The sequence below is a fragment of the Vigna radiata genome, chromosome 3, assembly GCF_000741045.1.
Source record: "Vigna radiata var. radiata cultivar VC1973A chromosome 3, Vradiata_ver6, whole genome shotgun sequence".
NCBI lineage: Eukaryota > Viridiplantae > Streptophyta > Magnoliopsida > Fabales > Fabaceae > Vigna > Vigna radiata.
Genome location: NC_028353.1, coordinates 188,818 through 204,740, shown reverse-complemented (window position 1 = coordinate 204,740; position 15,923 = coordinate 188,818). Strand labels below are relative to the sequence as shown.

Sequence of the window (15,923 nt, the reverse complement as noted above, 5' to 3'; positions counted from 1 at the left end):
TGGTCTTCTTTCCTTTTCTTCTTTTTAAAAGACTCTATGCTATAAGTAGAGCTTTATTTCTTCTCTTGCATTTTGGATGACTGTACTGTATATACATTTCATCTGAATATCCACTCCTAACTGCTTTACATTATTATAACATGTTGCATCCACTTGATATGTCTTAGGCGTATTTTTGGGATGTTACACTACATCAAATAATAATATTACAAAAGAATAATCATGTATCAAAAAACTAAATTATTAAAAATTTATGAATATTACTAAATAAATTTTAACATACTTTAAGATATTATTGATATCATAAAATATTTTTAAGATATTTACAAATAATATATTGTTATAATACTTTGTTATTAGAATTTATTACATCTTCATTATATAATAATTATGATAAGTAATTAGTTATCTAGTATGTTCAAGATATAATGTTTGATTATTTCTATATAATTTTATATGTTTTTTAAAAGATAAAATAATATATAATGACATATAGGTAATGCAATATAACAAACAATCACATGGTTTTATAACTCAATTAATAGAAAAATCAAACAGTAGGAATTCAATTAAAAAAATATAAATTTATTAAACATTTAATAGACTTTAAAAATTTATTAGAAATTTAATTGAAAGTTTTTAAATTTAGTAGGGATTTAAAACTTGATCAAACCATAAATAATTTGTACATTCTCAAAATATTAGGAAATATCTTTAAAATATGGAATTATAAGATGATTTAATGATAAAGTTAGAAAGAAGAGTGAGAGAGATTATGAATTCCACTCAACATTCATCATGATAAACGGGAAAAGAAGAAGGTTTTCATATATATATATATATATATATATATATATATATATATATATATATATATATATATATATATATATATATAAATAAAAGAGAAAGAAGATACATACAAAGTGAACAAAACATAAAAGAAAGCCACCATTCATATTTAACTAATCTCTATTTTTATCTTTCACATAAATAGTTGTATGTCCCTCAATATATCTTAATATATTAAGAAAACTTTAGCTTAGCGAACAAACAAGGCATTTATTTTATCTAATGTTAAATATAAGTTTCTCAATTTACAATTATGCAATTTAGAAGTGAGTTTTATGGTTTTGGATGTCAAAAATTTGTACCTATATTATAAATTGATATTAGCAAGTAAGGATATGGATATTTTTTATACCTGCATTTTAACGGTTATAGATATCATAGTATTTATAACCATGGATATTTGTATCTGTTAATTTCGAATTTACCAAAATACTACTATATCTATAAGAAGTGATGCATTGTATTTAATTTGAATTTATTTGGATCTCTTATATTTGAATGAATGTTTAAAATTCAATTTTATATATAGATTATTATATAGATTTTTTTAGATTTTCATAACTATTACAATTTTTTATAACTTTATACCATCTTTATATATTTTTATACAAATATTTTTATAGATTTTTATTATTTAAATATTTTGTTAAATACTTATGTGTTTTATTTTGATAAATTAATATATATGTTTGTATATTTTTCATCTTCCCTTATGTGTTTTATTTTTAAAATTAATTTTAAATTATCATTTTTTATAAGATTTTATTTAATAGTGTAAAATTATTAACTAAAATATTATAGATTTGATAATCAGCAAGCATGTAAGACAAATATACCATTGTTATATTAGAGTCATACATAAAGCATGCACCAGAGTATAGAGAGTTATATATATACTAATATAAACTAGAGTTTTCAAAAGTAATAGATCATACAACAAACTTTATCTTAAATTATGTTGTTGTATTACTCTCACCCTGCACATGATCATCTAAAACATCTTTATCTATTCACAATATTAAAGTGATCATCACAACAAAAAAACACATACGAACCAAAACAAAAGATAAGGTAAGTCAATGTACTAAAAAGAGCAATCTTACAACATGTATAAAGATACTAGCACATATAAACATGTATATCAGCAAATCCTAGAACATGTAATCATTCATATCAGACTCGACCATCCAGACACATGTATTGATATCATACTAGCGAGTTATGCACTTGTGACGACCTTTGATGCTTTGTAAAGTCATTGTCAATGTGTTTATCTTATCACACACAGTGTTAGTCCATTAACATCTTTAGTCAAGGTAAATTTCTTAGACTAAGACCTTTGTTACTCTTGTCCCATACCTCACGACATTGGATAGTTATTAGAGTAACAAAATATCTCCAAATACACAATATATACATCAATACATACACTATTGAAATCATTACAAGAAACTTCTACTTGAAATGAAACAAACTCAAATTTTCATAGAGTCGTACAACCTCCCCAACAAATGAAACAACTCATACTCACACATTGAATAGAAATCACATGTCTTAAAAATCACAATTTTCTTAAATAGAACTTAATTTGGATAACTTTAGATACAATAGTCTCTTCTTTGATATCTTTAGCATTATTCTTAAATATTATTTTGTTCCTTAAAGAGTTTTAAAATAGATAAAAAAATATTTTTTTATAAAACACTACCACAAATTTATCTAAAAAAGGAAAAAATTTTAAATTCATATACTTTATGAATACGATAAAAACATCAGTTACACTAAAAAAAAAATCACTGCAGACTCGTAATGTTTAAACCTAAATTAAAAAGTGGTTATTATATAATTTCTTCACAAAATATTTCTCATAAATAAAATCTAACATTAACTTCCAAAAACAAAAATATATAACTAATTACATGTTATTTTTAATTATTTATAGTTGTCTTAGGATTCAAGTTAATTAATAAAGTTTGTTTGTTGAAATGACAAGTAACATGGTAGTTATTACTTCGTGTCCACAAATTAATTATGTCATAAAAGACCAACTTAAAAGACATATTTTACATAGGGATATTTATTTTTAATTTTAACGCATGTAAGAATGGACTAGAAGGTAAGTACACTTGGAAAGATATAAAAGATAGTTCAACTTACTTTCACTGTTTGTTCCTCCCGTATAATAAGTAATGTGTATTTGAATTTGTTTAAACTCGTTCATTTTTTTTTACTGTATTTTTCTTCTTTTTATAAGGGTTTTTAATGTGTTGTTTCATCTCTTCAATTATCCTCGATATTTGAATTTGTTTAAACTTCACATATAACACATCATTTTATTTTTCCACCCCTTAGATAATCTTACGTTTTATTATTTTAAATTTGTTTGTTGTGATATTGACTTGCATCTCTTGTAATTCTTATAATGTGAGTCAGTAATTAAAGGAAGAAGGGATAAGTATAAAACGCTTCACCATGGAACTCGTTTTAAACGCACAGCACAGTATGAAATGCTTCAGAAAAAATATTCATAAATTGACAGTTTTGAAATATGAAAACTTGATCTGAAACTAAACTACAGAGGAGCATGTATAATTACTACAACGAATAGAACAACAAAAAATGCATCAATTTTGTTTCATGAGATTCCGGATAAACTGCACTATCTCTGTGATTCACTGTTCCTTCCTATGAGGCATCAGCTCCTCTCCAACCCTAACAGTGCGAACCATCAACTGAGAATTCAATACAAGAAAACGAATACATAAAAAAGACGAAATTATATGTGTTCGCAACAACTTCCACACTAAATTAATATAAATATAACAATTTATCCTTTTTTTTCTGAATGACCATTATAATCAAAGCGGTAGTGTAAATGTCTCAATATTTAAAGCATAGGACAGCTTCGAAATTGAGTGTTTGGAGCACTATTTCTTCTCTAGAAACAGGTGCATTCCACAACCATTTGATTGCGAAGCTTCATTTCAGTAGTCTAACTATTAATATTCAATAAAGCTACTTCTTACATTCCAAAAATAAAAAATATTCAATTAGCAAAAAAATTTAGATAAAAATACTCATAATTTGCAATATAAATAAAACATATTGATTATTCTTAATTATATATATAAGGATATCATTAAAATAATAGCTTAAAAACACTTTTTTAAGGTAAAAACTATAAACTATTATTTCGGAATGAAAACGTCTACAAACGAAAAATGTTGCACGAAATTTAATTTAATAAAAGAAAGAATTACAAGTAAAAATACCTTCCAATCGTTGAAGTCAAATCGGAAAACAAAATGGCTGAAAGCAACATCCCCAGAAACAACTGAATTTGCAGCAGGAGCGTTCCTAGGCGCTGACATTGAGCAAATGCGTGAAAAAAATATGAAGGGGAAATCTAGTGTAATAAAAGTTGAGAGTTAGTATAATAATTTTAAAAATAACTCACAAACTAGTTGCCATCCAGACTCGTTAACTTTTATTTCAGCCCGACCATCTCGGACTAAAAAGGATAAAGCAAATAAATTCTCCACGGTTTGTCCAAATGAGTTCCGATTCAAAACCAGATTTTCAAGCTTGACAACTTTATTCATCCTTAAGATGTTAAACATCGTTAACATATGCTTATCGGTCTCCGCTATCTCTTCCCCCGAACCTCCACATAGCTGCAAAAATATACAATGATAAAAAAGATTAGTATGTCATATTACATTAAAATCACTGAATTTACATTAAAATAAGTTTTACCTCTTCAGGCCGTGCCAATTCAGTGGGTCTCACACGCTTTCGACGAATAATGACCTTCTGCTCTATTTTAGCATCCATTGGGGCCATCCTGAATAAGAAAATTCGAAATGAACACCCAAAGAAATATTACAATCGATAAGAAAGAATTCTCTTCTATATACGGAACGGACATTACATTGTACAGCACCCATAACCCGCTCTAAAAACACGTGACACCGCAACACCAATATCATTCCAAGCTACTGAATTTCTACTGCAATCTTCTGCGCTATTACTTGGTCCAACATGTCCTCCGAACTTTTTAAGAATGTTTGTAACAAAGTCTGAAGGAGTTAGTCCACCATTCGCTGTACTTCTCACAGACATTACCAGGGATTGGGTGATTTCCAAAAGAGCCTTTGCGTCAGCTACTTGTTCTCTTGGTTTTGTAACTGAAATTAGACAAAACATTTGGCTAATTCATATGATTGGTACACAATCCAATATGTAGTATGTATAACTAAATAAGCAGTTGCCAATATGGCATATATTAATATAATAGAGTTTATGTAATGGATTATGCATGAGACATTATTACTTATGTTGACCATTAACATGTATATATTACATGTAGTATGCCTCACGTACGTCCCTTAATTGATTATGTGTGCTCATTTGTTAGAAAGTATCTTCATTTCAATAAGATAAAATCATTTATGAATATGATTTAATTAGTTCTCCATATGCTTGATGTATATCCAACGAATCGGGAATCTGATTTTGTCAGTATCGATCACTTACTTTATTTCCTATCACGTATAATTTAACATATATAGTTTAGAATAAAGTGACAGTATGATCATTGTCTAAATAAACCAATTACGATATATTTTTTATTCTAGAATCAATGGTATGCATTTCCAAACTTTTCAGTTAAATCCCGTCTCTTCCTAGTATTTTTTTTCTTAATTCATATAATTTTAATTTCTATTTTCATTCTTTTTCTTTAGTTCTTTTCTTTTCTCACTTTCTATCACCCCATCCTTACATAGGCTTACATTTTTTTTTCTTTCGCTAAATAGAATTTTTCATCCACTTCCAAAGACAATATACATGTTTGAGTGTAAATAACAAGTGCGGCAATATGCTTAATTAATTTGGCAGTGTTTGGAATTATTAATTTAATTTCCACAAATAGCTAATAGTTCCTAAAAAAATCCTCAAAACTAATCAGAACAAAAGCATTACCACAAATAAATAAATAAATAAATACCTTGCTGATGTAAGCTCTCCATTTCACTAAAGATCAAATCGAACTTGTTAGAGTCAGGCCTAGCAATTTCTTCCCTTTCATCTGAAAAACCAAGAGGTACACAAGCAATCAAAATTCAAAACGTTACTATTTCATTCCTGACACGGAAAATCGATAAAGACACAGGACTGGCGGTCGTTTTTGTGCATTAAGTGGTAGTTAGTAAGGAATATTCGAAGTCATTATAGAGCGAAACGAGGAGTACGAATCAAGCAAAACGAGTAAAACGAAATTACCATGAATCATGTTCTTGAAGGCCAGATACCGAGAACGGATACCTCGACAGCGTTTCGGAGTTTGGTAATCAGCGTCGTCGCTTACGGCACGAAGTTCAGAGTCACGCTTGTCGATACTACTGCAATCACCGTCACCGTCCAGTTCGCGTTTCACGTTGATCATTGTGAGGATATTGCAACAGAGCGAGGATAAAAACGAACAGGAGAAGGATTTCGAAAGCCTAACGAACTGTAAAATGAGAAAGGAAGGGAGGAAAGAAGGAGAAGCGGCAGAGACTCTAATAGACAGAATTCTGAGTCACTGTGTGCTCCTTTTATATAGTCCTTGAAAGGTAGTGTTTGGTTTGTTAGAGAGGGTGGTGACGTAAGCGGGTTGGTTTAACGTTTTTGGCTTCCACCGGAAGATTCAGAAGCGTGTGCAATAATAAAAGTAAAAAAGAAATGTTTATTTCACTTTTTCTCCGACACTCCTCTACTGATATTACATTTTAGGTTAGTTTTAATTATAATTATTTACTTGTTAGACATTTACTGTTATTATAATTTAGGTACTTACTATTAACACAACTAATTTTTGTTGATCCAACATCATATGTTAATTATTCTAGCAAATGTGTAGAACCTGTTAAATTTAATAATAGCATATGAATAAAAAAATAATGTTCTTACACCTACAAACAAAGTGAAAATTTCATGTTGTGAATATACCAATTAATCTTTTACTCTCTTTTCATTTTCTGTCAACTTTAGCCTTTATGCATAGTAATTCATCAGAAATATTGTGCGTTGAATAGAATATCCTGCATGGTATGTAAATGCTCATGGTCCTGTACACTTAAGTATGAACAGTGATAGAAGTAAAAAGAAGGTGACAAGAACCATAACAGCAATTTCTTTGCATTCTTGAGATCCAGAGAATTTAGATGACTTCAAACCAGAGTTCCATCCACCTGAAAACACCACTCTCCTTAATTATATAGCAATACTTAGGAATCTCAATACTTAGCCATGCTATGGCAATGTCATATTTACCTCATCAACTATAATCTTGATCAGCTCTCTTCCACCCAACATTTTCATTTCTAACAATTCTTCCTGCAACTGGAATATTATTATACTGGCCTATGTCACCAAGTTCTGTAGCTTGTACTCCTGTGTCCTCATGTAAATACTAATAATAAAAATAACAGAAACATGATTTTTCTTGAATAATCTTGAATCTTTGAGATCATTACAAACGTTTCTAATGCAAGAATATGCGTACCAATTCGGATAATCTCCGAGTTCTTATGGGGCGGGGAGATCTGTTTCCTATTGCATGTTGATCACCGCCTTGGCTAGTTGGTTTCTCTTTCTCTCTGATTGCATTTTGCAGGAAGTCATCAGAATCAAGAGTGCGAAGAAGCTCTCCGTGAACATCATTTGAGATTCTCAATTGTTCCCTAAGATTAGTTAGAACCGATTCCTTCTCCTGATGAACAATAAGTGCAGGAGTTTCGTTTTAAGGTAGAAAAACACAAAGATCGCTGAGAGAAGGAACTGATGATTACCCATGAAATATCATTGGATTGAATCCTGAAAGCACGCAAGAGTTTATAGTATGCTTCCTTCTCAAGTTCAGCAACCAATTCCTCCATGCTACCCAGTTCTTTCGACGTATTCCAATCCATTCCTCGTTCTTGAAAAAGAAATAAAGCAATAACGGAATTCTCTGCAACACAAGAAAATGGGTGGGAGCAAATTCTAAATGCATACAAATTATCAAACAGTTTCGTAATAACCTTTTAATTTTCTTTTGTCTCTGCTTGTGACTGCTATATATTCTCAGTGCAGACTTCAGTGCCATTCGCAGTGTCAACTTCCCCTTATATAGGAAACACGTACCCAATATTTATTTAGTATAATTGAAAATTATGGATAATGAAATATTATATTTAATAATATGGTTATTAAAAAAAAATAATAATGAGACGTTGTGTGTTTCATATTATTGTGGTTTTATATGAAAATGGTTCTATAAAGATTTTACATTTTTGAATGTTTTATGAATACAAAATATTAATATTTAAATTTTAAATTGAAATTTTGAAATCTAATATTTTAATTTCAAAAGTCACACGTCAAAATGAAACATTTTATATAAGTTCAATAAAAATAAATAATTCAATATATGTATATGTAAAATATGCAAAATTCACTTTGAAATTTGTATTAGAAACACAATTTTAAAATTTAAAATTTGACTTGGAATGTTCCCATTATTCAATATATTTTAAATAAAACGTAATCGTGAATATATATCCAAATAAAATATTTATATAATACTAAATAAACACTAAAAAAATAATAACCAAATTTAGTGACGGAAAATATTAATTATTATTTGTGACTGAATTAGTGACTGATTTTATTTTTTTAAGTTGGTGATCAATTTGATAACATGATTTTCAGTTAAAAATAATTAGTGACTAGATCAATTAGTATTATTAAAAAATTAATAAATACTGACTAAATTCTAGAACAAAAATTATTAGTAATCAAATATATTTTTTAAAATTAATTAATAATTTGGTGACTAGATTAACAATTATAAATGATTAATTAAAAAATTAATGAATGATGACTAAATTTAATAACTAAAAAGATATAGTTACTATTAGTAACTAAACTAAATGAGTAACGCAACATATCATTTAAAATTTATTTATCCAAAATTTATAATTTTATTTTCAAAATTTTTAGACATGAAAAAATCCTATCAAAACCCAAAACTTACAATATCAATTAAATGAGTAAAATGTAGAATTAGATTACCTTTCCTTATATTACTTTCAACATTTTTAAAAATGACGTGTTCTTTTTTTCAAAATTTAGAAGTTGATGAAGTTGGAACTAGAATTCCTTTTAAATTGGACTTGTACTTTTAAATTGGACCCAATTGCTTCCTTGACCCCTGAAATTTCATCCTGCACCCCATCAAATATGTAAATTTTGCAAGGAGTTGAATTTGGTAGTTTATACTGATCCCATCTTCCAAGTTGGGGAAAACATGAAGAATCTGGCCTTGCTTCTGCTTCATTTTCTTGTGTTCTCCTTGTACTCTTCTGTCTCTCGCCAACAGAGCTTTTCAGGAGTGACAAGTATGAGTAAGATAAGCGGAAGCAAGAAACACAAGACCAAATATGTAGAACTCAGCCTCAGGAAATCCTACTCTCTCCGTTTTATTCGTCTCTTGCTCATATACTTCACTCATCTTCCAAATTCTTATCTCTTTTCCTTCTTTGCCATTTTTTCTTATCTCTCTGTTTTAGGCATATAATGCATCTTTTAGGTACAAAGTTTGCTTATGTATGTGTCATTAGTATTAGTATTGGGTTTTCTTGGGGAATATTTCCTAAGCTCTTATTAAACACTGTATTTTATCATTTTATTATGATAAACATTTTTATACATAACTTTATACAGTTTTAAATAGTTAAAACTAATATAAAGATCGATGTTAATAAAACAAAAAATTATTCAAACACAACTTTCACTGTACTTTTTTTTTTTTACTTGTACTTTAAAAGAGATAGAAAACGAAGTTTTGAACATTCAAAATCCAAAGCTGTTAAAAAAGAAAAATGACTGATCATGACCCATCAACGAAGAAGGATTGTATACATAGGCTAAAAGGCCGAGAGAATAGTGCCTAAAGCTGTTTTTTTGTCTTACATTTATATTTCAGAGCCCATATTTCGTTTTCGTCATCTTCACTTTCACAATCCCTCACATACCAACCAAAGTGTTATGTTATGTTATTGGATAATGATCCTTACATAATATTTTTTTTATAATATTTGAACATTATTTACGTGATTGGTCCAAAATTATTTCACAATCAATAATAATAATCATAAATATCACAATGAACTAATCACAGAATGACACAAATGATATTCAAATGTTGTCAAAAAAATATTGTTTAAATATCATTATCCTATGTTCTTATCAGTTTGCATTACTTTTTTCTTTTAAAATTTGAAACAGATCCAATAACTCAAATTAACTTTTAACATTAGAACAACAAATATTGAAAATGTTTCAAGTGTGGAATCCATGATCACAGTTCAAGCACTTTTTTCTAAATCATCTTATATTGTTTTAGATATCCATAACTAAGTTCTCGGTGTGTTAACTCCAAACCGTGCAGGCAGTACAATAATGTAATCAATCATGTATTATAATAATATTTTAAATTTATAATAAATACAATTATCTAACTTTTTTACGTGAGATTCGTATTTATACATTTCGAAATAAACTTTCTTATTATTATCATATTCATATTTGCGGCTCAATCATGTAAATTTGATTATAAGTTAAACTTAAGACTTTATGGAAATTGGTGGCTTGTCAGTTGTACCATTCACCTGCCCAATCAGTATGGTACAAAAAGGAACATGAATTAGTAATAAGAACATATCCCATCACCTCAAGCATTACTAACAGGAATAATTTGTTTTTGTCAATTTGAACATTAATTATCATTAAATAAGGATTAATCATAATAATTAGCGAAAAGGTAGGTGTTATTGTGTAATTAATTTGTAAGATATGAAAACAAAGTATTCATAATGGTACAAGAAGTTGACTACTAGTTGGGCTATTCCATGGGCAGTGGTCCAAGAAGTTGGCTTTCAAATTTGAAGTGAGGAATTAGAGCAGGTAGAAGCACCTCATCCATTTGATCCTGTCATAGAGAATAAAATCACAAGTGGTTCCACCCATTCACTTTTATGTGTAAAAGCAGAGTTTCTATGGTAACAAGGAGACCAAAGGCACCAAGTTTGTATCCATTAAAGCTTCCATACCTATCTGCAATAAAGCAGCAAAAGAAGTTTCGGAATAAAGCATAACTCAGCAGAATAAAAGTCATCCATATTGATGCCATAGCTATCTCCTTTTACTGTCATATTAACCCTGCATAATTGCTAAAGGACTATTGACTGGTCTTAATTCCTGTACTTCTCTACTTAGACAAATATGTTACAACTCAAAATTAATTAACTCCTTTCAAAAACTTATTCTATTTCTTGAATAACATTATCTGTACAAAATCTTCACTTTTACTAGGATTTTCCTTTCTGATTATTATTCATTGAAGTTGATTCTGAATCCTAATCTGTAAATGGTTTAATACTATTTATATGTTCCTTTCATCAAATACTTAAGATTCCTTAACAATTACATAAGATAGTCTCATCATGCATGAACTGATGTGATACTTAGCATATTTCCTTACCCAATTTATTACTAATCATGTTTGGATCTTCCTGAGATATATAGTTTTTTAATACACTTAATAGTTCATTTACAAAATTATTTATCATTTGTGTAATTATTAATTCCTCACAGGTTTCTTCAAGATCCAACATTAATCAGACAGGAAGTCCCATCCCAAAGATTACCCTAGACTACTAGTCCATTATCATAATATCAATTATTTACCCTTGCAATTAGCTACTATAAATTAGCTTATCTCTGACTTTCAGAAGCCCACTTGAGGATAAACAATTCTTTTACCATATGTTTTACCAGGTTTAATTTTTGCTCAATTATTGGGATACTCAAACTTTGAGCAAATGCTGCTGCATATATGGTCCAAGATCAACAAAACAATAATAATAATAATAAAAAAAAAGCTTCTAAATAGTGTACGAATTTGTGTGCAAAGACAGGATCTGCCAATCTTGGCTGACTTGGTAGAGTAACAAAAACTACTTGATATCAAAACTAGACTAAAAGAATACAACTTTTCTTTTGTTTAAGTTCAGAAGCACATGATCAATGACCTATGTTCTTGTCATGGACATGTGCTCGTCCTTTAAGGCTGATACAAGATGTCCGTTTTTCTGAAATGTTATTAAAGTCAAGTAAGACAGAACACAATCAGTGGTAGAAGGGAAAGGATAACCTTCTAAGTTGGTACATCTGAAGATTGCAGAAATAGATGACAAGCTCAATGAATTAGTATATATTACTTTACTTGTAAACATGATTTTGGGTTTGAAAAGTGTTGGATCTATCACCTTAACTATCTTCAAACCTGTCTAGCTGTCCGGTAGTGAGTGAGAGTGCGTGCATCTTGATCCAAGCACTTACCCACCTAATGGGGACCATCATTTTAATATTGTTACTGTCTGCATCATGTTAAGGTTAATTAAGATTCTCTGTTATGAACCCAAGAACTAGTCTTTTCTGTTAGTGTATCTTCCACCTAGTGTACCTTTCTAATAATTTCTCCCTTTTCTTAATTTCATAAATTTCATCAAATCTTTGTAAGCTAAAATTCAAAGGAAGAAAAAAAAAAAAAGGAGAGAGGAGTTGGAGTAGGTGAGTTGGGTACAGACAGAGTCCAGATACAAACAAAAATGGTTAACAATTTTAAGTAAACGTAACTTCTGCAAAATCAAGCTCTACAATTGACATGTGCTACATAGCTATGCGATCAGCAAAGAGATATGGTGGGGTTGGAAATAAATAAACTGTTATAAAAAACAAAAAATCATATTTTGGACTCGATCTGAAACAAATATGTTAACAAATGAATTGGAAAGTTTGATGTTTCTTTCTCATTGTTTTGGCCACAACCTACACATGGACTAACAAACAAGAAAGTACCTCCAAAAATGGTTCAACAATGGATAAGACGTCGGTGTCCAGTAATTTATACCTATATTTAGGTGTTTGGAACACAGTACGCTGAATGTGAGTAACTTCTTTGTCACATATTTCCATTATAGCGAGTGTGAACGTAAAATAATACTGTGATAGACATTGAATGATCATGCATCTTGGATATATACAATGAGGTAGAATAGTGAAGATGAGATCTACATAATAATTCCATTCAGCAGTTCTCAATTATGATGAAAATAAGTCTGAAAATTAAAGGTTAAAGCCACTGTGACCGTATAGACAGAAGAATTGCTCAATTCCCAAGCCCATCACAGATCGTGTACAATTCTTCAAACTCTCCTCCCTTGGTGTTTTGAAAAGTTTGGATAAAAAGAAAAAGGCAAATTAATAAACATGAGCGAGCATAAATAATAAGACCCAATGGACAACCTTTTCTTTCCCATGTTGTCAACAGGTTCGAATTCGAATGTGGGAAAGCACTGCACAACCACACCAAAACATCTTGAGCTTTTCGGTTTACAACTTTACATGCTTCTAGCCAGCATTTCTTGGAACCTCCTATCAGACTCTTGCTTCTCCAACCTGAACTTCTCGTGGCAATTGGCAATGAACATTTCTGCCAGCACATCAATCTCATTCATTTCATGCTCATTATTTGCACCCTTTTTCTCACCACCCTCAACTTCAACCTTCTTCTCTTCAAGCCACCGAAGGTAGGGGCAATCTTCACCTTGTGGCTCCTCAGAACTCAACCCTTGGAAAACAGGTTCTGGAACCGGTAACACGTGTGAGGATTTGGAGGAGCACCAGTTGTAGTGAAGCCTGAAGGAGCCTAAGATGATCTTCTTGCGTCTGTTGCTGAAATGCTTTTTGTGAGAGAAGTGGATGCTTGAATTGTCCTTAAGAATCTCAACCACGACAGCTTTGACTTTGGAGAGTGCACGAATGATTCGGCACAAGTGGGAGATTATGAGGGTATGGACGATTCTTTTCAGCTTCATGGAGCTTATGGTCGAAGATGGAGAAGATGGTTTAACTGAGAAAACTTGAAGAGGGTACAAGGTTTTTAGATGTGAAGGGCTAAACATTTTGTGTGTTACTAAAGGAGCAGGTACGTAGAAACAGTGTCTGAGAGACGTTACACACGTATTTGGTTTGGTCCATGTTTGAGAGGTGTTGTTGTAGTTTATATGGGGTGCCAACCCTCCTTAATTACTGCTTTACCCTTTGTTTTCTGGTTTATTTAAAGGCTACCCTACACTTTTTTTCTGTGAGAAAAATAGTCAAATTGTTCTTTTTCTTTTTTGGATATGTTGTTGGGAATAAGACCCGCTTGTTTGTTTTAAAAAAATTGGTTGGTTTCAGCAGCTTCACCAACACTCAATTTCTTTCTTGTTGGTGTAATTATGTTAATTACAGTATAGTATGAAACTCGAGAACGGTGATTAAGGCTCAAGAATCGCCATAATTACGAACCCAAGATTATATATAATACCTGATCTAGGAACTATATTATTAAATGCTTTTTTTTTTTATTGCTAAGAAGTTTCTTGTGCATTTGCGGGCAAAGCTGGTTTTTGCGTAAACAATAGCATCCTGCAGATTTATACGTACTTTGACACTTTCCTCACGCACAACTTTGTTGTTTGCATTATGTTATTATTATATGGGGCAAGAACGTGTGTCATTGAATGACATAAGAAATTAGATCATCAGATAATAATAATTATAAGAAACTCGATCTCTTAACTCTGTTTTTCACAGCTGTTTTCTATAAACTTTTATGTTTTATTAATTAATTCGCTTTTATTGTATGGATAAGTGTGAGTTATTTAGTCATAAAGTGAGTGGTGTCTTATATTTGAAATGGATTACTCATGTTACGTGTATAAGATGCACTGATTTAAAAAATACAAATGTATATTTTGTGGGAACTATTTTAATTTCTTAAGTTGGTGAAAGTTAAATTAAATAATATATTAAAGGGGATTTTATGTAGTAAGAGAATAAGAACGTTTTTTACATGCTGTTTTATGACTTTAGTGCAATATGATGTTGTCATGTTTACCAACTCAAAAACCCCGCTTTTTTACTTAATTTTTATGGTGAAATAGTAATCAAACTCACATCAATTAGTTGGATTTGAAGGAGACATTAGCCAAATTACGTACACTCAACTATTGAATGATATATTGAATAAATTTGCATTAATAATAATTTTTCAGAAGAAATAATTTGTTTCACTTATTTCTTACATAAGTATCCAAATCATTGTTTGAAAATTCAACTCGTAATGAAGAGAGAATAAACACTTATCTCATTACTCAAACATTATATTGTTGCTTGAGAGCGACATGGTTTTGAGGAGGAAGTTAGAAACTTATGTAATTAAAAATTATCCAACTCAAAACTTAGAATAACAAATATTTTTATTACTTTGAATAGATAAAGACATTATATATTTTCACATATTAATGGAATATTGTAGTATTTGTTTACCAAATAAGACTGAAAATATGGAAATAAATTAGAAAATTATGATTAAATACCAATTTAAAGTGGGTTCAGAAGATAGGAATAATTCAGCTTTCCTTTATTATATTCCCTGAGCATCACTTGTCACCGTCAACGAAACTCCCATGCAATTCTGCATTTCAACTTTTCTTATTCTCATAAAAATTTCTACCTTTTTATTTAATTTATTTTACCAAGTCGTTTTATTTTATTTGGTTTATTTCTTTGTAGTTAGGGGTGGACAAATCGAACTGAACTGTACTGCACTACTAAAAACTGAACTGAACTGTAAAATAGTTCAGACATACTGAACTGAACTGTTTTTTGTGTTATCAAACTGAACTGAACTATACTGAATTGTACTAAATTACAGTATGAACTGAACTGAACTATTAACTGAATTGTAAACTACACTGAACTATTAACTAAACTGTAAACTGTACTAACTGAACTAAACTATTAACTGAATTGTAAATTACACTGAACTATTAACTAAATTGTAAACCACACTGATTTTAACTAAACTACAATATGAACTGAACTAGTAACTATACTAATTTTAAACTGAATTGTACTAATTTTTAAACTAAATA

At 29.9% G+C, this 15,923-nt stretch overlaps 3 protein-coding genes across 4 annotated transcripts; all 3 read right to left on the bottom strand.

Moving 5' to 3' along the window:
* Positions 1-3,360: 3,360 nt before the first annotated feature.
* Positions 3,361-6,582, bottom strand: LOC106756850 (non-structural maintenance of chromosomes element 4 homolog B). 2 transcript variants are annotated; one of them, XM_022778945.1, is made up of 7 exons: positions 6,136-6,582; positions 5,861-5,941; positions 4,784-5,039; positions 4,609-4,696; positions 4,310-4,526; positions 4,125-4,216; positions 3,361-3,584 (listed from the first exon to the last, which is right to left on the bottom strand). In XM_022778945.1, the coding sequence occupies exons 1-7, from the start codon at positions 6,296-6,298 to the stop codon at positions 3,525-3,527; spliced, it is 957 nt and encodes a 318-aa protein (XP_022634666.1). In that variant the 5' UTR covers positions 6,299-6,582; the 3' UTR covers positions 3,361-3,524. The 2 variants fall into 2 exon arrangements, with proteins under 2 accessions (XP_022634666.1, XP_022634667.1); XM_022778946.1 differs by having other exon boundaries at positions 3,361-3,564.
* Positions 6,583-6,922: 340 nt separating this feature from the next.
* LOC111241358 (protein EMSY-LIKE 4-like) lies at positions 6,923-7,954 on the bottom strand. The gene is made up of 4 exons (XM_022778944.1): positions 7,917-7,954; positions 7,686-7,813; positions 7,400-7,606; positions 6,923-7,306 (listed from the first exon to the last, which is right to left on the bottom strand). The coding sequence occupies exons 2-4, from the start codon at positions 7,803-7,805 to the stop codon at positions 7,172-7,174; spliced, it is 462 nt and encodes a 153-aa protein (XP_022634665.1). The 5' UTR covers positions 7,806-7,813; positions 7,917-7,954; the 3' UTR covers positions 6,923-7,171.
* Positions 7,955-12,932: 4,978 nt separating this feature from the next.
* On the bottom strand, positions 12,933-14,024 carry LOC106757380. Its single transcript, XM_014640042.2, has one exon. It carries the CDS (start codon positions 13,902-13,904, stop codon positions 13,341-13,343), a length of 564 nt encoding a protein of 187 aa, XP_014495528.1. The 5' UTR covers positions 13,905-14,024; the 3' UTR covers positions 12,933-13,340.
* Positions 14,025-15,923: the final 1,899 nt, after the last annotated feature.